The sequence below is a fragment of the Squalius cephalus genome, assembly GCF_949319135.1.
Source record: "Squalius cephalus genome assembly, chromosome: 2".
Lineage (NCBI taxonomy): Eukaryota > Metazoa > Chordata > Actinopteri > Cypriniformes > Leuciscidae > Squalius > Squalius cephalus.
This window is the reverse complement of record NC_137123.1, coordinates 5,951,436-5,977,896: the sequence shown is the minus strand read 5'-3', so window position 1 is coordinate 5,977,896 and position 26,461 is coordinate 5,951,436. Positions and strand designations below refer to the sequence as shown.

Genomic DNA, 26,461 nt, shown 5'->3' with positions numbered 1-26,461 from the left:
TTGAATAATAATAATATGTGTTCATTCTCTCCATATGCTTGCAGAAGCACATCCAGTTCTGCTGGTGAGAAATATGAAGAGCTCTTTTTGTCTGGCGCTGTTGCCATGGTGACTCATAATATCTTCGCTCCATTGATAATGGCTTTTTATAGTTGTGTTGCACGCGCTTAACTCAGAGTTAATTGAACTAACTCAGTTCAGCTGTTCTGTAACCGAAAACTCGGTTTTCCGTTCTCAGGGTAAGTCCACTCAGAGTTCAAGTTTTAACTCAGAGTTGTTTGAACCTCCTTATTGAAACAGGCCCCAGGTAACCTAAAAATGCTTATTGTGCTATCATTAAAATAAAGGTCAAGTCACCCATCCCCAAACACACACACACACACACACACACACACACACACACAGGTATCAGAATATAGTCCTGGTGAATCTGCGATGACTCTTTGCGCCACTAGAGGGAGTGAGTTTGTTATTCATACGAGTGTGGAGCAAGGTTATAATCGTTAACGAAAACTAACGAAAAAACGAAAACTAGGTGGGAAAAAACATTGTCGTTAACTGAAATAAAAATAAAAACGAGGCATTACAAAAAAACGATAACTAACTAAAACTGTAATGTGTGTTTGGCAAAACTAACTAAAATAAAATAAAATTATAGAGTAAATGTCCTTAGTTTTCGTCTTTGTCAAGGTCTTTCATTTTTTAACGCTATTTAAAACACGCAGCGTATTCGTTCAGCTGCATTTCCTTTCCCTGCTCTCCCTCCGTCTCTGTCACGTCTCTCACATGCGCGCGCGCATACACACACACACACACAGCCCCTCCCCTCCGTGCACACCGCGTCTCCATGAGAACGAGAGTTCGTTCGACGTTGAAAGCAAGTTCGCTAAAGGTTAGTATCTCTATCTCGTGAACACCTTACAATCACACATTAAAAAGTGGTATCAAAATATTTTAAATTCTGAATATAATTTTGTCAGTGTGTTAATGTCGACCCGAGAAGCGATTGCGCCTTTTTTAGAAAGTTAACTAGTACAATGCACTTTTTGGTTGTGGTTGTCGATGTCAAAACACTATATAAGCTAAATAATGTTATGTCATTTTTTTACTTTTACACTTAATGTTTGCTGCTTCAATCCAGATGAGTAGGCTATTGACTGTAGGGAAAGTGGGGTGAGTTGTGCCAGTTTTTACTCAAAGTGACTTTAAAGTGAGGCCATGGCAGTAATTCCTTCAACTTAACGATGTACATATATTTCAGGATGTGGTGCATCCCTGAGAACAATAACTTTGGATCTGAAATAAATTGTTTCAGAAATATAGCTTTTGGGGAAAAAGTGGTCTCATGGCACAACTTGCCCCGATGCGGGGGAAGTTGTGCCTTTAGTTTAGGGGAATACATTGGGGTAAATTGTGCCAGTGATTTCTGAAGTAAAAGAACATTTTAATGTTATGAACTGTAATGCTACACAGCAAAAAGTCCAGTGTTAAATTAACTCTCCTGGGAGTTTATATGGCTCCAGAGTCAGTGTTAAAATATGAGTGTTAAATTAACACTCAAGAGTGTTAAAAGGTAATGAGCTCATTAAGTGATTCATTGAGTGATAATTGACCAATATTGAAGACACCTGATGTTAGCAAGCAGAATCACCAAAGGAGAAAATCTATTTTTTTAAGACACCATTATGGAGATCAGTGTTGGCTTTAGTTGGGCTCTTGACCCATAAAGCTTTAACTTTAAATTGTGTTTGGCTGTTGTATCTGAGTTATAACTCTCAGATGAACAAAGAGAAAAGGTGATCAGGTGGTGTTGGTTATGATTTGATAATCATAATTTGACCTGAATATCAACTCTCATTTAGAGAGTCAGATTTACCTTGTTGATAACAGCAGCCTGTGTTTCTACAGCAAATGATTTTTATCATTATCAATATAATCCAAAATATTTCTTAAAAATTGTTCTGATAAAAAGACTTAGACAATTAATTAATGTAGACACACTGACATCAATAATCAGCCTGTGAATCTCAACAATGGTGACAATAATAAAGCATGTTGCAGTGCATTCTGGGTGCCACCAATCAAAACTCATTCATGGCTCCCATCATGCATTGCAGTATGAATAAATTATGATCTGAATTGTCTTACTAATTTCCTTTTCCTAATTGAATATTCTGTTTGTCACCATAGTTGAGATTCATACACTGATTCTTGATGTCTGTGTGTGCCTAAAAGAAAGATTTGTTTTATCAGATCAACTTTTAAGAAATCCTTTAGACTAGTTAGAAAAAAAGATCTTATGCTGCAGAATCACGGTGATGCTGTAATCAACAATATACATTTAAGTCAGAGATTAATCTCTAATCTCTAAATGAGATCAGTGATTCAGGTGAAATTATGATTATGTCAAAACATAACCAACAAAACCTGATCAACTTTCTCTTTGTTCATCTGGCAGTTATAACTCAAATACAACAACCAAAGATAATCTAATGTTAACAGTTTAAGGGTCAAGAGCCCAACTAAAGCAAACACTGATCTCCATAACGGTGTCTTAAAAAATTAGATTTTCTCCTTTGGTGATTCTGCTTGTTAACATCAGGTGTCTTCAATAATGCTCAATCATCACTCAATTAATCACTTAATGAGCTCATTAACTTTAACACTCTTGAGTGTTAATTTAACACTCATATTTTAACACTGACTCTGGAGCCATATAAACTCCCAGGAGAGTTAATTTAACACTGGACTTTTTGCTGTGTATATGAAAGCAAGACAAATTTAATACAAAATTACTCATTTAAGGTTTATTTAGATATTGTCACCCTGGAATACCATAGCATGCGTTTTTCCTACTATGGTCAATTGCATAGGGATTTTGTATTGAACATAACTCTGGATCACAGTGTCATAGAGACAAGGGGGCGGGCTCATTTTACTCAGACGACCAATAAGTCTCTCAGGATCATTGTGAAGCTATCAAGCTACGCCCTAGCAACCATTTAGAGCACCATAGCAACACAATATATGATATTTGTGAATCATTTCAGGCAAAAAGGCTTTGGCAATAGATGCCTGTTGACATAGCGCTGTCTGTCAATTATGTAACATATAAGAATAAAGTGACTAGGCTAATTTCTAAACATACTATTGTGACATAGGCCACTTAAAAACTGAATAAAACTTCTCTTTAATAACATAGTGCAAGCTCAAAACTGAAATCAGTGTTAGCTAAATTAAACAAATAGCAGGCAGGCCTAAGTCAAACAATGATGAGGCATGCCCATCTCCTCACTTCTCAAGATTATCCCCTGTGAGTATGTAGGTCTAGGTGGTCTGGATCTGGCAAAACTTAACCCAGGCCCTTTGGCACAAATCACCCCAGACCCACAAGTTTGAAAAACTAGCATGATCCAGCAGTTAAGAGCTAACATCATGCTAACTGTATAGACTCATTGTGTAGCCTACTAAAGCACTAAAACATGTGTGAAATGTTTTCAAACTTGTCTATAATTGTTCAGACACTACAATCAAAAAACCTTAATCATAGAAATTTTACTTTGAAAGGGAAAAAACAGTTTTTTGCACTAAAATGTGCTTAACTCTCATGCCATGTGTCTCTCTTCTTTGGAGGATGAGTAAAAGTGATTGCTTTTCAAAATTATGTGGTCACATGACCAATTTCTTCTATGGTTTTCCAGAAACAAGGGTGTAACTACTTCCCCCCTGGCACAAATCACCCCACTCTCCCCATAGGGTAAATTTAGTATAGGGTGTGAAAATTGTACAGCTGTGGTATTTGTATAGGGTGTGAATTCTGTATAGAAGATGTGTAGATTTTTGGTACAGCGTGTGGATTTTGTAAGAGGTAAAGGAATTTCAATGGGGTGTGAATTTTTTTCTATAATGGTATTTTTTTATTATTACACAATAGTTTTTCTGACTTTTTTGAATCTTGCCCCTGACAAATAACCCAAATTACAAAAAAAGACTAAAACTAACACTAAAACTAATAAAAACTAAACTGAAACTAAGCATTTTCTAAAAATAAAAACTAAACTAAACTAGCAAACCCACTTTAAAAACTAATTAAAACTAAACTGAATTTGAAAACAAAAAGTCAAAACGAAATAAAAATAAAAACTAATGAAAAATGCAAAACTATAATAACCCTGGTGTGGAGTTACAAGTAAACAAGACACACCTTCACCAGGTAGAAACACACAGAAACGAAAGTAAAAGAGACGGAAGAGAAGAGACGCCATTCCGAGGCTTTAAACCTGTTACTCTGGGTGGATATTTAAACGGTCGCATATTGTGTGGTGAGTTCAGAAAGTACTTCATGTTACCATGCATGCAGTGATATAACACTTGTTCACCATTTAGGTTTATGTTCTTCTTTACATGAGATTTAAAACACAAATCATTATATTTCGACATTAGAATCTAACCAAAATGGCGGAAACGTTGACGACGTATAAATTACTTCTGATATCCTGCGATTTAGCTTATATAGCCTACTAGGAATATTGTTATATAGCAATAATAATAGTTTGTTTTCTATAATATTATATAATCATTCAAATTAGATATATATATATATATATATATATATATATATATATATAGAGAGAGAGAGAGAGAGAGAGAGAATATCCTATATTCAGATATTTTTAGATCAGGTAACAGCAAAATAAACATTTTGAATTTGAAGATATTTCTGACTAAATGTTAGTTTGTATCTGCAAATGATCGTTTTGTCATGTGACAGTGTCTGTCTGAAATACACAATTAAGTTAAATGTCTATTTAAGTAAAAGCAAATTTATCCAAAACCCTAATAATTAAAATGTTCTGTTGTTTACTTGCTTGGTGAAGAAGAGGATAGAAGTGTATTTTATTGAACAGTTGGAAACACATGTTCTGTTAAAGGTTCATTAAAGGGTTAAAGGGGCATTAAAAGGTTCTGTACAAGGTTTAAAGTTAAACCTATTGACATATTTAGAAAATAACAAATATTCCTAAAGAACCTTTCAATTACCATATGTTTTAGTTTACAATGAGATATATTTGTTTGTGTTCATTATAATATGGATGAAGTCAATGTTCTAAAAATAATTAAGATGTACTTTATTGCAACATCGTACTACAGAAAACTATTTAAAAATAACTGTGTTTCTTCACAAAAGGTCTGACTTTGAGAAATGAGAGCAGGAGAAAACTAAAATGAGTTTCCCTACTGAAAGACAAGATGAGGACACTGCCTCTGAAATGAGTCCTCCATCTCCTGGATCCAGCTGTGAGTCTGTGGAGAGTGATCAATCTATGAGGAATCTTCCGTCTGAATTCAGTGATGCAACAGTGACCTCTGACCCCAGGTAAGACACTGTCCATTTCAGCATTAACAGATGCTTTTATTCAAAGTGATTTACAGTGTATTCCTGCAGTGGTGAGTGCTGATAAAGGCTACAGTTGCTTTAACGCCCAGAGAGTGCGATGATGGAAGATAAACTTGTGGTGCTCTCGCGGGTTACCAGGAGCTTAACGACTTCAAGAACCGTAACTACCACAATGTTAACAGAAAGTAAAAAAAGTTAATAAAAGGCTGATTTGACGTTTACTTGACTGACAGGACAGCTGTTTCGGTGGTTGCCTAGCAACATAAAAAACGCAGCGCACTGCTCGTTCTGTGTGATCGGGGCAGTGCTGTGCGCCTCGCGTTTTCGAACCTGAAAACCGCTTTTGGTGAGACTGGGGCCTAAAGCAGTCTTTTAGTGCTGCTTTCAGAGCGGTCACGTCCGTAACGGAGAACTGTCTCATCCGTAACATTTTTTTTTCCCCATAAATGCGAACACAAAAAATTAAACAAATATTTTATGTTCTGTGGAGAGCCAAACTTTCTTCATCTGGTGTGTAGTATTACTTTTGGTTTGCGCAGTGTAATTCACAGAATTGATTGCTCTGCTACCAGCCTCTGTCACGTACCGTGGAGCTTGTGACTATTGGGCAAGTGCGCAGCTGAGAAGGCAGCGTCGCTGTCAAATCTGTCCCTGGGAAAAGTTACGATGCGCCAAATTGAAAAAGCAACTATGTTTCATTACCAAATTTTCAGTAGTAGCGCGTTACACTACTTGTACCCGAAAAAAGTAGTTACGTTACACTGTTAACCCTTGCTGTAAAAAAAGGCCAGATTCTGACAATATCATACCATTTTCCATTAAAACAGTAATATACCGTAGAAAATAAAAGTAGCCTACAGGAATATACTGTGAATTAACAGTGCTCAAAGTCGACACTCAGAGGCTGTTTTCCCAATCACACCCTATACCCTCATTCACTATTCCCTACATTAGTTCACTAATATAGTCCACTTGAATGAAAAGAAGTGAGTGAATTGAGACACTGATGAACACCTGATAAGCAGAATCACTGAAGGACAGAGAAACAAGAACAGAAAAAAGAGAAACACAAGAACTACAACTGACTTCCAGGAACACTGTGTGAAACCAGTTTACAAACCAGTTTAACATTATTTCTTTCATACATGTACAAACGTTTTTGTTGAGAATTAACAGAGATATAGTTAATAATAAAGTTTGTTGTCACCATGATGGAGATCAGTATTTGCTTTAGTTGGTCTCTTGTCCCTTGACTTCTTACCATTCATCTCTCTCTGACTGCTGTAACAGTGAGTTTATAAAACACATTTGTTATGGCAAGAAAGAGCCAAGAGGAAGATCATCAGGTGTTTTAGGCATTTGTGATGATGTCACAATTATCCTGAACATGTCTGTGAACATGTTCTTTGATCTTTTCTGTATATATTCTTTGAATTGTTGGGTATTTCATATTTAGCATATATCTGTGAATCTACAACATGAAATCAATATTTCTGTAATCAATGAAGAATATCGTAATCATATAGAGCATTAAAACATTTTTAACTCCTGCTTTACTCAGACACACACACACACACACACATCAACAATCAGCACATGAATCTCAACAATGGTGACAATCAAAAGTTTCATGTCGCAATGCATGCTGGGTTCCAGGATAGTATAAAACTCCCAGCATGCACTGCTGCATGAATAAAAATAAAATAAAAATATTGCCACCATTGTTGAGATTCATGTGCTAATTTGTGATATCTCTGTGTTTCTGAAAGAAAGTGTAGCTCTGTTTCTTTTGTTTATACATGTGTTAAAAAAAAGAGTCATTGTAATTTATTGTTGTGGTTCCACAGTGGTGGTAATGTAACACTTTTGATTGAGGATTAAACTCTGAACGAGTGAGAATGAACTCCTTAGTGAATGAACAGGCTATAATGATTTTGTCATCACAATCGCAATCATTCACTAACTCTGTGTGTGCACAAGTGTGACTTGCACAAAAAGCAGCTCAAGCAGCAAAAGAAGCACTAATGTTTTAGCATCAGCATCCTAAAGCAAACTAAAGCAAACACTGATCTCTATAACGGTAACTTCAAACCAAACATTTTCAATTAAACATCTCAATAACAACTTCTGTAGATGTATGACAGAAATAAAGTCATGCTGGTTAATAATAAGTGTAATAATGTGTAATGGCTGGAAGTCAGTTGTAGTTCTTGTGTTTCTCTATTTTCTGTTCTAACAGCAGGTGTTCATCACTAATGCTCAACAATCACCTTTTACTCTTTGTAGTGTGGATTTCCCTGTGGGGTTGAAAGGGTTAACAGTGCAAGATAAAAAGACACACCCACAAAATGTATTTTAACAGTAATAAACTGTAAGTTATAAAACAGGTTTATACTGGCAACACTGTTGCCAGTAGTTTACTGTAAAATCTTGTTTGTGGGTCACCATTGTGCAGAAGAGTAGAGCCTGTGCTTCAGTCCAGGAGAAGATCTACAAACATTGATGATATGCTGCATGTTGCTTTATTTAAAAGGCGGTGACTGTGTAGTTGCTGGTCCAGTGGAAGTCTCTTTATTTACCAAAGTTTTTTTGTGGTTTCAAATTAAAGAAGTTCACAGCAATACTTTGCTCACGTTGTTAATGATTTATAAATTCTAGTTAATACATTTAAATGACAGTTGGTCAATTTAAGGCAGTCGGTTTCTGCAAGTGTAATTAGTTAACTCGAATTTTAGTGCATTTTTACAGTAAATTACTGGCAACAGTGTTGCCAGTATTTTACTGTAAAAAAACCCGGTAAGGTCTAACAGTGTACTGTAACGCGTTACTTTGTTTATGTTTATGTACATGTAACACTGTTTATGACCACAAAAGGAAAGTTTCCTGCTCGTGCGCATCCATTTAATGGCTCTGAATCGCGACCAGCATCATTTTTTTCATCTGTATCACAGAATAATCCCATGTGACACGTGCCATAGGCTAAATTAAGTGTTCTGGTATAGGCTACGATATGAAATTTAATGTATTATTTAACAAAAATCCTGACCTTGCCTGATGGTCTGTGCTTGACTGCGTGTTCATGAGACAGCACCGCAGTTCACTCCGACTCGCCCAGAAAAGCACACAATTTGTGATAATTCAAGATTAACAAAAATACAACACAAAATATAGGCCTAATCCATATCTTCTGTCTATCTTTTGTATTTACTTAACGAATTAATGAAATAATGAATGAATCACTTGGCCTAGCCTAACTACAGAATGCTATGGAGAAAGAGTTTGCGTGGACTTCATTTGTTGACTCCTTTCTTGTTACACGGCAAGGTTGGTGACTAGATCATTACACCAAAACAAGAAGTAACGTATCTGGGATGTGTATTAGATCGGCCATTCCCAAACTGTGGTCCGCGGACCACTAGTGGTCCATGAGGGTACTGCAGGTGGTCCGTGGAAAGGCAAAATAAAATATAAAATAATATTTTTTACCTTAATTTTACCAGGAAATTCCCATAAAAAAGTAAAACGAATATGTAGGCCTATATTGATATACAATTTAAATTAAATTGTCAAGTTATTGTGTGATTACTAAAATACGCTAGTGGCGCTCGGCCGTGACGTTCAAGTTCAGTGCCGTTAGAACCACAACATGGATCGGTGAGTAGCAACAGGTTCTCTGAAGAGAAAAGTGGCAGAGGCAGATATGTTCTCATTATCACATCACACGCATAGCCTTTAGTTTATAGGCAGTTTATATGAAACAAAATGTTTATAAATGGAATGAATAAGGCCTGTTATTATTTTAAAGGTAGGGTAGGTAATCCTGTTCAGAAACACTTTTTTTTATACTGGGTGAAATGGTCCTTCCATCCTGAGAGTAGTCAATACATTATGTGTTCAGAAAAAGGAATGAAAAAAATCTGACCTCTGTAGCAGCTGCAGGACAGTAAAAACTCTGACCAATCACTGCCATTCGGTGCGAATGTAAAGAACCAATCAGATGCCTTCATGTCTCGTGCCCGAGCCCCACTGCGCGCGCTGCCCTGCGTGCACTCATCACATGTCACCGTTCCCGGAAATATTCAGCTCAAAGCACCTGCATATGCAGTCAGCGAAGGCAAACAAGGCAAAAACTACTTCCTCGGACCCTGCCCGCACTCTTGAACGACCTCCTCTGCTTCGCCCTCGACCCCGGACCTGTCCTCGAACCGACGATGCGGTACTTGTCACCGGACTCAGAGTGTACGTTAGTCTTCATTACCCACTGAGCAAAATTATGTCCGAAAGACGTCTTTTCAACGTCTTTGTCACAAAAATCGGACGTTGAAAAGACGTCCACTGAGGGTCTAGAATGAAAGTTGTTATGACGTCTTTTTTTGACGTGTTCTGCACGTCTGATATAGACGTTCATCGAACCTTCGTACAAGGTTAAACACTAGTTCAGATGTGGCCATTGTGGACATATTTCAACATCATTTATTGTCTCATTTATACATAATTACTTTGACTATTGCTGTCAGATGATCTCAGTGAGAATTAATAGAGGTTTAGATGTTGATATTTGTTTAATTTGAAGTGTCACCATTGTGGTGATCAGTGTTTGCTTTAGTTGGGCTCTTGGTCCCCGTTCCTTTTACTTTAACTTTTATTTGACTGCTTTAACTGTGTGTTTGTAAAACACAAATGTTGTGGCAGAGAATAATAAATAAGATCAGCTGTTATCAGCTTATGGTTGATGATGAAATCATCACAAAACAAGCATCAAATGTTGTCAGATGTTTTGGCATTCATAACCACCAACCTTGTGGAACTGCAATATTGATGCGAAAAGCATTAAAATGATCACTTATTTAAAGGTATATAAAGCATGTGCACATGATGTTTTGAGCAAATGTATCATAAAGTCACACACAGACATCAATATTGTACACATGATTCACAACAATGGTGACAATTAAAAAAAAAATGCTTCATGCTGCAATGCATGATGGGTAGCTTTCATAGTACAAAACTCATCCTTGATTCTCAAGCTTTTTTGTTTTAATTGTCACCATTGTTGTGAATCATATCCAAAATCTTGATGTCTGTGTGTGACTATATGATACTTTTGCTCAAAACATCATGTGCACATGCTTTATATACCTTCAAATAAGTCATCATTTTAATGCTTTTCGCACCAATATTGCAGTTCAAGGTTGGTGGTTATGAAAGCCAAAACATCTGACAACATTTGATGCTTGTTTTGTGATGATTTCATCATCAACCATAAGCTGAAAACAGCTGATCTTACTTAATATCAGTTTTCTCTGCCACAACATTTGTGTTTTACAAACACACAGTTAAAGCAGTCAAATAAAAGTTAAAGTATAAGGAACGGGGACCAAGAGCCCAACTAAAGCAAACATTGATCACCACAATGGTGACACTTCAAATTAAACAAATATTAACATCTAAACCTCTATTAATTCTCACTGAGATCATCTGACAGCAATAGTCAAAGTAATTATGTATAAATGAGACAATAAATTATGTTGAAATATGTCCACAATGGCCACATGTGAACTAGTTTTAACCTTGTGCGAAGGTTCGATGAACGTCTATATCAGACGTGCAGAACACGTCAAAAAAAGACGTCATAACAACTTTCATTCTAGACCCTCAGTAGACGTCTTTTCAACGTCCGATTTTTGTGACAAAGACGTTGAAAAGACGTCTTTTGGACATCATTTTGCTTAGTGGGTAGAGTCAACAATGTTTTCATCATGGAAACTCTTACATGCAAAACACCGTATATGTTATGAATCTTACACGAAATTCACCTTCATCACAGTGTAACTGATGGTAATGGAAAAACGTGTATCAATGCAACCTGTTTTTAGTTTTGCCTTATAAATATAGCTCGTTACCGAATGAAACTTTACCATTATCGATATGCTAGCTTGATAGTGAGTACTAAAAGAAATCTTATTTGTTTATATTCATAGTGATAAAGTTAGGTATTTTATTACATGTGATTCTGACATGATGTCACTGTATGTACTGCGCTCCTTCCTCTCCACTCGTCTCAGGTAATAAATGCGTCTTGTTCCAGCCTGAGCGTTTGGCGTCGCGCGTTCATGTGTTTTGGGGGCGTGGCTTTGGAAGGAGCTCAGAAGGGAGGCGGTGGGAGTGAATGGAAATAATGAGCTGTGTTTATTGCAGATTAAAAGGTCTACAGTCTACAGTCTAAAGGTCTACTCGATTTTTATATTTTCTTTTTCAGAGTACTTACATTTTAATTATGTATTGGTATATAAAGACAGTTTAAACAAATTTGGAATGTTTTTTTTTTAGAAAAAGGATTACCTACCCTACCTTTAATTTCCAGTTAGTTTCTTGACCTCGCGTTTCTGAAATGTTTTGCGGATGTGCTTGTTAACAAACTCAAGCCTAACGTTACTTTCTGAGGACTTGTAAAACTCTGAAGATTAATAATCCCCTAAAATCGCCAAAGGTTTTGAAATGTTGACTATATGCAAGTGTTCTTATTACTGTATAAAGTTAGATTTCATACTCCATTGCTATGGAAAGCCTGTTGTTCAAATTAACCTGATTATGCCCTCGCTTGAGTAAATAAATAAATTAAATATGTGGCAGCCGTTGTGTGCAGTAAACTTCCCAGCGGGCATCTTGATGTCAAAATTACGTCAAGAAATAGGTCAAAAATGAAAGTCAAATTGACGTCAAAGTGTTGCTGTCAATTTGATGTCAAGATTTGACCTCTACTGATGTCATTTTGCCAAACAAAAAGGTGAAATGCATGGCCGTACACTTATTACCAGCTTCACTTACAACTAACCAGATTTACTTTATTTAATTTCCGGTTTAAATAAATATAATATTTAAATAGTTTAAAATATATTAAACATATTTTGATGACACCATGATGGTGGTTAGCGTTTGCTTTAGTTGTGCTCTTGACCCTTGACTCTTTAATTTAAAATTTTCTCTGGCTGCTGTAACTGTGTTTATAAAGCACATGTGTTGTAGCTAAAAAAGCCATGAGATCAGGAGATGTTGGCGGTTTATTGAAGATGATGACAATATCATCATGTAATTGCCTGAATCTCTGATCTTATTCAGTGTCTAATGTTTGATTATATTGGACTTGTGATTTTAATGTTGTATTATAATAGAAGCCATTTAATTTAACAGCATGAGAATAACGTTTTTTTTTTAATTAATAAAGGATTTTAAAAACTTTTAATGCATTAAGCTCAACATTATTACTTAGCTATCAAGAATCAGTGTATGACTCTCAACAATGGTGACAATCAATGAAATGCTTCATGCTGCAGTGCATGCTGGGTACCACCAATCAAAACTCACCAAAATCTCCCAGCATGCATTGCGGAATTAATACATTATGCAGCTGTAGTTGATCTGATTATCTGGATATTTTGTTTGATTGTCACCATTGTTGAGATTCATACGCTGTTTCTTGGTGTCTGTGTGCGTCTAAGTAATGCCATAGATGACAGGGTTTTGTGCACTAAATAGTTATTAAAAGCCAAGTTCATTATTTGATAAACAACACTGCTAGATATGCTGTAGAATCAAATTACTTCTGTCATGAATAAAACCGCTTTTAAACCACAAGTCCTATATAGTCAAAGCATTAGACACTGAACATGATCAGGGATTCAGGCAATTACATGATGATATCATCAATAAACAGCCAACATCTCCTGATCTCAGTTTCTCATGGCTTTTTTAGCTACAACAATTGTGCTTTATAAACACACAATTAAAGCAGCCAAAGAAATTTTTATATTAAAGAGTGAAGGGTCAAGAGCCCAACTAAAGCAAACACTAACCACCATCATGGTGACTTTAAAATACAAAATATGATTTCATTAAACTGGAAATTATATAAAGTAAATCTGGTTAGTGTAAGTGAAGCTGGTGATAAGTGTACGGCCATGCATTTCACCTTTTTGTTTGGCAAAATGACATCAGCAGAGGTCAAATCTTGACATCAAATTGACATCAACACTTTGATGTCAATTTGACTTTCATTTTTGACCTATTTCTTGACGTAATTTTGACATCAATTTGATGTCATATTGATGTTAAATTGACATCAAATGCCCACTGGGTTTCTTTTAACAAGCCGTATGTACTGATGTGATGACCAGTTATAGTTTTAGTGCTAGTAAGCCTATTTAGAGGTGCGGATTAATTCAGGTAAGTTAGGACTGTGTGTAGACATATTTTATTGTGTATTATGAGGTGGTCCGTGAGAATTCTGAATTTGAATTCGTGAAAAATTGATTACAAATAGTGGTCCACATACACAAAAAGTTTGAAAACCCCTGTATTAGATAATAAATTGACAGGAGAAAATATGTTTTAGTTCGTTCAAAAATATGTGATGGGATAACATTTTTAGCAAGACAGGCGGCTTTTCTAAATACTCAAACTTTAAAAATGTTAGCTGGAGCATTAGTGCAGGCACACTATGATTATGCTGCAACATTTTGGTTTAGTGGTAGTACGAAACGAACAAAAAATTAATTGCAAACTGCTCAAAATAAGCTATGCAGGGTAATATTGAAAGCACATCCACAGTTGCATCTAAATGATGAACATTTTAGAGAGCTTGGTTTTTTACAAGTTGAAAAAAGGGTAACATTTCTTAAATTGGTGTTGGCATTTAAAATGATAAAGAAAAGTGCTCCCAAGGTACCTGATAGATCATTATGTACATGTGAAAAATGTGCATAGACATTCCACAAGGGGTAGTAGGATATTAGGTAGTAGGTAGGGGATATTTAGCACTGATATTTATCCTTGTAGATTTAAGAGATTAATAGGGATGAAATCCTTTCTATATATTAGTGCTATAGCCTGGAATAATTTACCTTGTTGTATAAAGCAGATAAAAGTTGAAAGGGATTTTAGAAAGGAAGTTAAAAAATGGCTTTTTTATCATTAATTTTAAAGTGATGTAGTGTGAGATGCTGAACTTGATGGTGATTTCTCTCCATATATGATCTGTTCTGTTCTTACATTTTGTAAACATAGAGGACCACAATGTAAATAAGTATTTGGCTTTTCTGTGTATTTTATCATCGACATTTTGAAATGATGTATGATCCCTCTGTGTACAAATTTCAATATTGTCTAATAAATCATTCAAAATACTTCATCTCTTTCATTTCTCTTTCAGTTACTCTATTGGATGAACTTTTGTATTGCTTTATTGCAAATGGATTAAAAGATGAAAAGTGTCTGCTAAATTAATAAATATGTGTAAATATATTGCTCATTCTAGTTATACGGCATAGCTAGTGCTCCAAAATTCCATTTTGTTTGTTTGTCATTTGTCAGCATCAGCAGGAGGAAGAGACTGAGATCAGAGTCTCCAGAACCCAGCGCTGTGTCTCTGAAGAGTAACACATCCATGAGGCTTCCCCTTACTTTCAGTGATGGACCAGTGACATCTGATCCTCCGTTAGTATAAACCTTTACTTGTTGATTTATTGTAGTGCATCTAAGATGAAAAATGATTTTAATGAAAAAACTCTGTAAAAAAAAAGAGATAAGAAAAAGAAAGAAATACCATGAAAAAAAAAAACATCATAAAATTATATATAGTAACCAATATATTTTTTATGTTATTTAATGGTCATTCTAATGACGGCAATTGCTGCTCTTTACTTTTTTAATTACAGCAGGGCAGAGATACAAGAGCTGATCAGATCTGTGCCATTCTCTACATCCCATTATCAGGACAAAACTGAAGCAGTCCTGCAGAGACACATTCAGGAGACTGGAGACCTGCAGAGAGTCAAAGACCAACACAAAACCAGCATGAAGATCAAGTATGAAAGATTATTTGAGGGAATCAAACTCCAAGAGAATGAAACCCTCCTGAACAGGATCTACACACAGCTTTACATCACAGAGGGAGAGAGTGAAGGGGTGAATGAAGAACATGAGGTTTTACAGATGGAGAAAACGGCCAGAACGCAACACTCACAAGACACTCCAATCATCTGCAATGAAATCTTTAAAGCCTCACCTGTACTAGGATGTGGGGAGAAAGAGCAAATCAAGACTGTTCTTACTAAAGGCATCGCTGGAATCGGGAAAACCGTCTTTGTGCAGAAGTTCATTCTGGACTGGGCCGAGGGAAAAGCCAATCAGGATGTAGATTTCATGTTTGTGCTTCCATTTCGAGAGCTGAACTTGATCCGAGATGATCAGTACAGTCTTCACAGACTTCTGTTGGACTTTCATCCTGAACTTCACAGTCTGGACTCAAAGATTTATGAGGAGTGTAAAGTTGTGTTCATCTTTGATGGTCTGGATGAAAGCAGAATCACACTGATGTTTTCAGATGATCAGAAAGTTTCTGATGTGACTGAGACTTCATCAGTGGGTGTGTTGATGTCAAACCTCATTAAAGGAGAGCTGCTTCCCTCTGCTCTCATCTGGATCACCTCCAGACCAGCAGCAGCCAATCAGATCCCCTCCAATTACATCCACCATCTGACAGAAATTCAGGGATTCAACGAGCCTCAGAAGGAGGAATATTTCAGGAAGAGAATCCATGACGAGCATCAAGCCAGCAGAATCATCTCACACATCAGAAGAGCAAGAAGCCTCCACATCATGTGCCACATACCCGTCTTCTGCTGGATCTCATCCACTGTGGTTCAGAAGCTCCTGAAAGAAGATCTGAGTGCAGAAATCCCTCAAACTCTGACTGAAATGTACATCCACTTCCTGCTGATTCAGATCAACATGAGGAATCAGAAGTATGAAGAGAAAGATCCAGAGAAACTCCTGCAGTCCAACAGAGAAGTGATTGTGAAACTTGCTGAAGTGGCTTTCAAACAGCTGATGAAGGGCAATGTGATGTTCTATGAGGAGGACCTGAGAGAGAGCGGCATAGACGTCACTGACGCCTCAGTGTATTCTGGGATTTGCACTGAGATCTTTAAGGAGGAATCTGTGATTCATCAGAAGAAAGTCTATAGCTTTGTTCATCTGAGCATTCAGGAGTTTCTTGCTGCTTTCTATGCATTTTACTACCATGTGAACACAACTATGGAGAGACTGAAGAATTTTGCCTCAGTACAAAATTTGCTTAAAGGTGCAGTAGATAAAGCTCTTGAGAGTGAGAATGGACACCTGGATCTGTGTCTGCGGTTCCTGCTGGGTGTCTCACTGAAGTCCAATCAGAGACTCTTACAGGATCTACTGACACACACAGAGAACAGCTCAGAGAGCATCAGAGAAACCACACAGTACATTAAAGAGAAGATCAAAGATGGACATGGACTCTCCGCTGAAAGATCCATCAATATGTTCCTCTGTCTGCTGGAAGTCAAAGACCAGACTCTGTCCAGAGAGATTCAGGAGTTTGTGAAATCAGACAAACACTCAGAGAAGAAACTCTCTCCTGCTCACTGCTCATCAATCGCCTACATGCTTCAGATGTCAGAGGAGGTGCTGGATAAGCTGGACCTCAAGAAATACAACACATCAGATGAGGGTAGAAGAAGACTGATACCAGCTGTGATCAACTGCAGGAAAGCTCTGTGAGTGTTTTTTTCTCTCTTGTATACTCATTTAAGTTACTTAATATTTGTATATACACAGCAAAATCCCCAGTGTTAAATTAACACTCCTCAGTGTTTATATGTGTCCACACTACAGGGTGTTAAAAATTAACACTGAAGCAGTGTTGAAGTAATGAGTTAATTAAGTTAACACTGAAGCAGTGTTGAAGTTAATGCAATAATTAAGTGATTAATTAAGTGATGATTGGCCATTAGTGGTGACACCTGATGATAACAAGCAGAATCACTGAAGGAAAGAGAAACAAGAACTGAAAAGAGAAACACAAGAACTACTGACTTTGAACCATTTTTGCACTTATTATTTTACCAGTTTGACTTTATTTCTGTCATATATCTACACACGGTCTTATTTAGATTTAACAGAAGTTTAGATAATGTTTTATGGAATGTTTCGTTTCATGTCACCATTATGGTGACCAGTGGTTGCTTTAGTTGGGCTCTTGACCCTTTACTTTGTAACATTAGTATTTTTCTGGTTGCTCCAACTTTGTGCTTATAGAGCATTTGTGTGGTGGCAAGAGAAACTATGATTTGGGCTGTGTTTCCCGTAAGAATCACAAGTCTAATTTGATCGTACAGACCATATGTTGCAGTTGGTCTGCGATCAAGTTAAGTTTAAGATGCTTTTGGAAATTCAGCCCTGGTTATGTTTCAATGATGAAATTACTAGTGACCTGATTTACTGATGGCACCCATCATTATAAACTGATTATCTAATTGTTTTATTATTTTTTCACTACAGTAGTTACTTCCAGCAATGTTTTAATGATCTGACAGTTTTAAAATCACACACTGACATCAAGAATCTACATATGAATCTCAACAATGGTGACAATCAAACAAATGCTTAATGTTGCAGTGCATGATGGGAGCCACCAATCAGAACGCATCAATGGCTGACATCATGCATTGCAGCATGAATAAATTATGCAGCTGAATTGTCCTGTAATTTTCATTGTTCTTTCTGTTGGCTTTTATTTTGCTATTGTTTTGTTCTGACTTTAGTAGCTTGTTTTGTGATGTTCAGAGTTGATCTGTTTGTCACTAGTTTGTTTATTGTCACCATTGTTGAGACTCATATGCTGATTCTTGATGTCTGTGCGTTTAAACACAATAACTTCTTTGCTCAAAGTATTTTCAAAATTGTTCATATTGCTGTTGGATCTCAAACTGTAGAATCTCAGAGCTACAATCACCAATACTAAAACGAGACATCAAGCATATAGTCAAAAATTTAGACTGTCACATCAGTGAATCAGGACACTACATGATGATAATGTTTTTATCATCAAAACATATTATGAGCAGGTCATGTGTTCTCTTGCAGTAACAAATGTGCTTTATAAACACAGAGTTGTAGCAACCAGAGAAAAACTAATATTAAAAAATGAAAAGTGTCAAGAGCCCAACTAAAGCAAACACTGACCACCAAAATGGTAACTTGAAAAGAAAAATGCCATAAAACATTACCGTCTAAACTTCTGTTGACTCTCAAGAACTTTTGTCGATGTATGACAGAAATAAAGTCAAACTGGTAATAATAAGTGCAATAATGTGTAATGGCTCGAAGTCAGTAGTTCTTGTGTTTCTCTTTTTTCTGTTATTGTTTTTTCTCTTTCCTTCAATGATTCTGCTTATTAACATCAGGTGTCACCACTAATGGCCAATCATCACTTAATTAATCACTTAATTATCTCATTAACTTCAACACTGCTTCAGTGTTAACCTAATTATTTCATTTACTTCAACACTGTTCAGTGTTAATTTTTAACACCCTGTAGTGTGGACACATATAAACACTGAGGAGTGTTAATTTAACACTGGGGATTTTGCTGTGTAACTTCAGTCAGATACATTTTAACTGTTCGAGAATTTACAGACAGAAAATTGTGTTATGCTCTCTTTTAGTCTTACTGGCTGTAATCTCAGTTGCCAGTCCTGTAAAATTGTGGCATCCGCCCTTCAATCTTCAAACTCGTTCCTGAGAGAGCTGGACCTGAGTAACAATGACCTGCAGGATTCAGGAGTGAAACTGCTCTCTGATGGACTAAAGAGTCCAAACTGTCAGCTGGAGATACTGAGGTGTGTAAAGGCGGGCGTACACGGTGCGAGTTCGGACCAGGATCGGACACTCGGGAGGTCGTGAGATATTGCACACGTTGCGAGTCAGTTTAACTCATAATCGCGTCAAAGCAGCTGGTACACGGCACGACTGTCCCGAAAAAATGACAGAAATGTGTGTGCAAATGATTTTTTGTAAAGCAGAGAACAGTAGCCTTTCAACATACAAACTTATGAGAGAGAGAGAGAGAGAGAGAGAGAGAGAGAGAGAGAGAGAGAGGTGTGTGTGTGTGTGTGTGTGTGTGAGAGAGAGAGAGACAGTGTATGCGCACGCTGTATGGTTGCTGCCACTGAGGTATAGCCCCACGTGGTTGTGTATGATTTGGTAATAGGGGACAGCTGGTGAAAATCGGGCCGACTCCCCGAATTTTTTAAACATGTTTAAAAATTATCGGGAGGTCGGGGAGGTGCTCATAACGTGCTCGGCTCGGCTCGTAATTCCTCTCACACGCTGCGAGCCGCGACCATGCGAGAATCACCGATCCCACTCGATTTCTCCCGAGTGAAAAAAATCATCTGCGAGCTCGTAAAAACAGCAAAAATCGCACCGTGTACGCCCGCCTTAAGAACATATAAAGGATATATACACACTCAGCCGGTCATAATTTTGATGTGTGTTTGTTGATGATCTGACTGTGTGTGTGTCTGTAGGTTGTCTGGCTGTATGGTGACAGAGGAAGGCTGTGGTTATGTGTCTTCAGCTCTGAGTTCAAACCCCTCACACCTGAGAGAGCTGGATCTGAGCTACAATCACCCAGGAGAATCAGGAGTTCAGCTGCTCATCGACAGACTTAATGATCCAAACTACAAACTGCAGATACTCAAGTATGTGGGCTAGTTATGAATCATATGTTTCCTAAGAGGGATATTTTGTTAAGATAATATTTTCTGAAATGTTGTGCTCCCATTATTTTTTTGCTGACTCTCTGATTTAATACAGAAAAATCCATAAACCTCATGTAAGAAGAACAACATTTTTAATCTGTTATAGCCAACTTTAGAGGTGTAAAACTAGAGGTTTTAATTTAATTCAGCTTTTAAAAAAATGACTACACTACAGTTTTATTTTTTCACAAAATAACGAACGAGTGTATTTACCGATTTCAGATAAAATCTGCAGAATGTTCATAAAGTGCACAATTAATCGTTGTCAACCTTGGTCCTGGAGGTCTGCCTTCCTGCAGACTTCTGTTCTAACCCCTTGACTTCACAAACCTGCCTGTAATTTTCAAGTAAACTTGATTAGCTGGATCAGGTGTGTTTGATTGTGGTTGGAGCTGAACTCTGCAGGACATTAGTAAATATTGAAAGCAAATTCATATACTTTCTTGAAAAGCTAAAAACAAAAGTCAGAAAAGTCTGGTAAACACCTTCAAACTACCATCGGTCCGTGGCGTTTATGTAATAGTTAGGTGTGGCTCTGAGGCTCTTTTTTTTTTTTACATGGAAATCTTCTCCGGTTCATTTCCTCTATTTAGTCTGTCCTTTCACAGCTGACATTGTTGGTTGTTTACCACATATTTGCATATCCTCTTAAAGGATCATCTAAATGGTCCCCTATTTCAAAAGTATTTTTACTCCTAAGCGAAGAATATATTGGGTCCTTACTTTACTAAAGCATAAAACTACCATAATATGCTTGTAGAAATACAAGAAACATGCTAAGTTCAACTACTAGTTTCTATGAAAAACAATGCTTCAGCCAGCTATTCTACTTTTAAATGTGCTTTCCGGGGTTGAATGTCTGTTTTTGTTTTGGTCTGTGTGATCCCGCTACACTGCAAATTTGCCCAATAGTATTTCGAAACACGGGTTGCCAGTTGGTGGAAAACACAGCTTATTGCAGCCAGCAAACAACTGAGTCAAAGATTGCAGATTTTACCCAACCTAAAAAGCCTCTGCAGTAAAAACATTGCAAATTATTACATTGGCTGATCAGCTTGCAATGTAAGGCTCATGAAAGGAACATGAAATGTATCGCTTTCCATTGCCATGCGCCCTCATTCCTTCTGCGTTTCTCAATCTAGCAAATCATGTGAGTGTAGATTCTGAGGACGGGGTGGGAGAATCAACTCTCTCCAATATTTTGAATATGGACTGCAGTACCCATTACAACAGCTAGCAGCCAATATTACATACTGCACCTTTAAACATTATTTGTTTTTCTCTCTGCTCAGTTTGGATCATGGAGGAAATTTATGGCTCACACCAGGACTGCGGAAATGTAAGTCCTCACACACATACAAACCTCTGCATTCTTGATGCCACCGCTTTTCTGATCTGTCTTTCTGTACACAGATGCTTGTGATCTCACTCTGGATCCAAACACAGCACACACTCGTCTCTCTCTGTCTGATGGGAACAAAAAAACAACATGTGTGAAAAAGTATCAGCCGTATCCTGATCATCCAGAGAGATTTGTGCTCCAGGAGCAGGTTCTGTGTCGAGAGAGTCTGACTGGACGCTGTTACTGGGAGGCTGAATGGACTGGATGGGGTCATGTCGCAGTGGCATATAAAGGAATCAGCAGGAAAGGAGGGAGTGAATGTCAGTTTGGACACAATGAAAAGTCCTGGAATCTTTACCGTTGTGATGATATTTACTCTGTCTGGCACAATAGTAAGAGAAAGAACATTACTGTCCCTTCATCTTGTTCTAACAGAGTAGGAGTGTATGTGGACGTGTCAGCCGGCAGTCTGTCCTTCTACAGCGTCTCTTACACACACACACTCACACACTTATACACATTCAACACCACATTCACTGAACCCCTGTATGCTGGATTTAGGGTTTATAATGATTCTTCAGTGTCTCTGTGTCAGATTTAACAGCCTCCTGTGATGAACCAAAAAGACACATATGGAAACACATTTTAAGTCACATCATGACATATAAATTCACAATTATCTGAAATAAAGTCAGAATAAGGAGATATAAAGTCACAATTGTGACAAATGACGGAATCAAACAAATTCTACATAAAGTGTACAGGAAGGCCAACCTCCACAGTGCTAATAAGAGATGTGATTGGTCAGATTTGCTTATATGAATAAATTACTGGACCTATCAGAATATTTTGTGAATATGGAAATAGCTCTGTAAACTATATAGATCATATCATATCGATTTTCTGATTGGCTAACACAGACTTACACCCTCTGTCAAACAGGAAAGATTAGGTTTATCCATTTGAGGTAATCGTTATATATTTCCTTTATATTTTCTAAGAAATACATGAGAGGCGGGAGTAAGATAAACCAGGTGCTTGCTGTTTTTTATAGCACTACTACAAACTCTATGCCTATGGCGTTTACACAAAGAAACACAGAAGGGTCCATTTTCATTTCATAAACACACAACAGTAGTCAAGCTGTTTTTTATGTTTTATTTAAATACATAACATTTATTGTTAAATAATTTATATATATATATATATAGATAGATATTATTTAACATTTCATAACTTTTGAATATTTTTTGCTGTCCTGATTTGTCACTCCTTCACTGAAGGGTCTGACCACACGCCACTGATATCCGGTCTCTGGTCTGTTATTGTGTGAGTCAGTGGAGACTTCAGGGAGTCAGAGATGATGGTCTGTAGAAACACTGGCTCTTCATTTGATCTCATAAAGCTACTGTAGACGTTGTCCACAGTTTCAGAGGATCCTCAGTCTCAGTTTCATCCTGCTGGATTGTCCGGAAAGATCCATTTTATGGTTTTGTTGTAAGTTTTACCTCACTCTGTGTTTAACACTATTGTCTTTGCAAAATTATCAAAAATAAAGATGAAAAAACTCACTCTCAAGGTATAATTTCATAAATTGATTGTAACCATGTCCACACAGACGCGTTTCGGCCTAAGCCATCATCAGTGTGCAAAATTATGCCAAAACTACAATTCTGAGCAATTCATATGTTTGTCTTTGATTTGGTTCAACCTTGACTTGTTACATTTTATAGTTACCTCTTTTATATCTCTTAATTATTTTTTTCTGTGTTTTTGAAAACTTAAAATGGGTTTATTCAAGTCCAAATAAATTGCAAAAAATATATAAATTAATATGAATGAATCTAAGTAACTTCTAAGCATCAGATCAGGTGAAAATGTCTCTGTAATTTAACATCTGTACAGTGTAACACTGTTACTGGTTTTGTTCAATAAATCTTTGCACATAATGAATGGACTGTGTGTGATGTTACATCTGTAAAGTTCAGATTGAGGACTGAGAGAATCAGACACTAAACATTGAGATGATGCAGTGATTTAGTGTGTGTTTAAAGCAGACGTCACACACTCACACACAGTCTGCTCTCCTCTATTTCATGTGTCTTTCTGATTCTCAGTCTGTTTTCATTATTCATTGGTTCCTCTCTCATGTCCTGAATGGATGTGTTGTTGGAGTCTCTGCTGCTGGACGGGGGTCAAAAGTCAATGAAGAAAGAAAATTACGGACATTCAAGCTAAAACATTGGGTATTTAAATGTTGGCTATTTTGTGATAAATTCATACGTTCTTTGTTACAATGTATAACATAAACAGGCTTCTGCTCTTATACAGGATATTTTAGAACCTTTATGAGTTTAAAACCATAGAGATAAACATTATTTTATTGTCAAAACAAATGAACTCAATTCAAGTCTGCATTATTTATTCACAGCTGCTGAAATAGCCTTAACTAGTTTTATTTTCTTGCATAGCCAGACCTTTACCAGCCTTCAGGGGCGATTCTAGACCCTTTACATATAACTTTGAGCAGGCACAGAGCAGCCATAACGTGTCTATAACATCTACCTTCACTTTACTTGAGCGGTGAAGCGGCTACATGTGTGCCATGAAGCCAAACTCAACCCTATGATGGCATGCCAAGATTTCACTTCAAATATACTAACATATGAACAGAACTTCAGTATGAGTTAACTCAGGCTTCAACCAAATGCAGAAGGATACACAGGCAAGAGACAGTGATGGCAACAAATTAGAAAAGATTTATTGATTCATTTGCATTTTTATCAAAGATTTGTAAATGTTCTCATAACAAACAAGGGGGTGGAAAATTGACTGCACATTGTCTCCATGTCGTGGACATTAGTGGAGACAACAACTTATTAATCGTTTATGTCGTTAATACAGTAATATGGTAATAGAAATGTATATGATGAAATTTCATTAAATGGGATCAACTTAACTATATATAAATTAATAAATGTCATAATTACAGGACAGATTTATGTCTTGAGCTCAGTATCCCTTTTACCAAATTTAAATGTTTCATTTCAGAAACAAATTTAGAGCACATTTCTTTAGAGCACACACTCTTTTTCATATTTAGACTTTTTTTGTTTGTTTAGATGCACTGTTAACCCTTGCTGTAAAAAAAGGCCTAATTCTGACAATATCATACCATTTTCCATTAAAACAGTAATATACCGTAGAAAACAAAAACAGCCTACAGGAATATACTGTGAATTAACATTGCTCAAAATCGACACTCAGAGGCTGTTTTCCCAATCACACCCTATACCCTCATTCACTATTCCCTACATTAGTTCACTAATATAGTCCCCTTGACAGAGTGAATGAAAAGAAGTGAGTGAATTGAGACACTGATGAACACCTGATAAGCAGAATCACTGAAGGACAGAGTAACAAGAACAGAAAAAAGAGAAACTCAAGAACTACAACTGACTTCCAGCAACACTGAGTGTGAAACCAGTTTACAAACCAGTTTAACATTATTTATTTTGTACAAAAGTTATTGTTGAGAATTAACAGATATTTAGTTGATGTTTTATTGAAAATAATAAAGTTATTATCACCATGATGGAGATCAGTATTTGTTTTAGTTGGGCTCTTGAACCATTGACTTTATTATATCAGTTTTTATCTGACTGCTTTAACTATGAGTTTATAAAACACATTTGTTATGACAAGAAAAAGTCAAGAGAAAGATGATAAGGTGTTTAAGACTGCTGTGATGATTACATCATCCTGGACATGTCTGATTCTCTGATCTTAACCAGTGTATAAGCTTTGTATTTATGGGTATTTCACATTAATCATATCTGTAATGTGAAATACAGCAATGCTTCTGTAATCAGTTATTCTGAAGAAAATTGAAATAATGCTGAAGTGCTTTAAAACTTTTTGAACTCTTGCTTGTCTTAGACACACACGTAACATCAACAATCAGCACATGAATCTCAACAATGGTGACAATAAAAACTTTCATGTCGCAATGCATGCTGGGTTCCAGATTAGTATAAAACTCCCAGCATGCACTACTGCATGAATAAATAAATACAAATAAATTATTGCCACCATTGATGAGACATATGCAGATTTTTTATATTTCTGTGTTTCTACAAGACATTGTAGCTCTGTTTCTTTTTTAGGCTGTGCATTATGTGTTAAAAAAAATTATCATTGTAATGTATTACTGTGGTTTTACAGTGGTGATAATATAACACTTTTGATACAGGATTAAATGCTAAAATTTAGTGTATGAACAGGTTATACAATGATTTTTTTTTTTTTTATTATAATCAACATAACCACAATCATTCACAAACCATGTGTGTGCACTAGTGCAAAGACACAGTTCATTCAGCCAGTGAAAAACTAATGTTAAAAATTCAAGGGTCAGCATCCCAACTAAAGCAAACACTGATCTCTATAATGGTAACTTCAAACCAAACATTTTCAATTAAACATCTCAATAACAACTTCTGTAGATGTATGACAGAAATAAAGGCATACTGTTAATAATAAGTGTAATAATGTGTAATGGCTGGAAGTCAGTTGTAGTTCTTGTGTTTCTCTATTTTCTGTTCTTGTGTTTCTCTTTCCTTCAGTGATTCTGCTTGTTAACAGCAGGTGTTCATCACTAATGCTCAACAATCACTTATTTCACTTATTCACTTATTATTCAACATATTCCCTTAATTATCTCACTGCAACACTGTCTCAGTGTTACTTTTACTCTTTGTAGTGTGGATTTCCCTGTGGGGTTGAAAGGGTTAACCGTGTAAGATAAAAAGTCACACCCACAAAATGTATTATAACAGTAATAAACTGTAAGTTATAAAACAGGTTTATACTGGCAACACTGTTGCCAGTAGTTTACTGTAAATTAATTTTTTGGGTCACCATTGTGCAGAAGAGTAGAGCCTGTGCTTCAGTCCAGGAGAAGATCTACAAACATTGATGATATTCTGCATGTTGCTTTATTTAACAGGCGGTGACTGTGTAGTTGCTGGTCCAGTGGAAATCTCTTTATGTACAAAAGTTTTTTAGTGGTTTCAAATGAAAGAA

At 36.6% G+C, this 26,461-nt stretch overlaps 1 protein-coding gene across 1 annotated transcript in view; it reads left to right on the top strand.

The window, feature by feature from the left end:
* Positions 1-4,246: 4,246 nt before the first annotated feature.
* The window catches only part of LOC307154460 (NLR family CARD domain-containing protein 3-like), a 115,522-nt gene continuing 93,307 nt past the window's right edge, over positions 4,247-26,461 (top strand). Inside the window, exons 1-8 of the mRNA XM_079864425.1 lie at positions 4,247-4,322; positions 5,189-5,377; positions 14,768-14,890; positions 15,112-16,986; positions 18,937-19,110; positions 19,801-19,974; positions 21,327-21,373; positions 21,448-22,465. Of these exons, the coding sequence (XP_079720551.1) occupies positions 5,226-5,377; positions 14,768-14,890; positions 15,112-16,986; positions 18,937-19,110; positions 19,801-19,974; positions 21,327-21,373; positions 21,448-21,977 (3,075 nt within the window). The 5' untranslated portion in view covers positions 4,247-4,322; positions 5,189-5,225 and the 3' untranslated portion in view covers positions 21,978-22,465. Of the gene's footprint in view, positions 4,323-5,188; positions 5,378-14,767; positions 14,891-15,111; positions 16,987-18,936; positions 19,111-19,800; positions 19,975-21,326; positions 21,374-21,447 lie in introns of the transcript that reaches the window.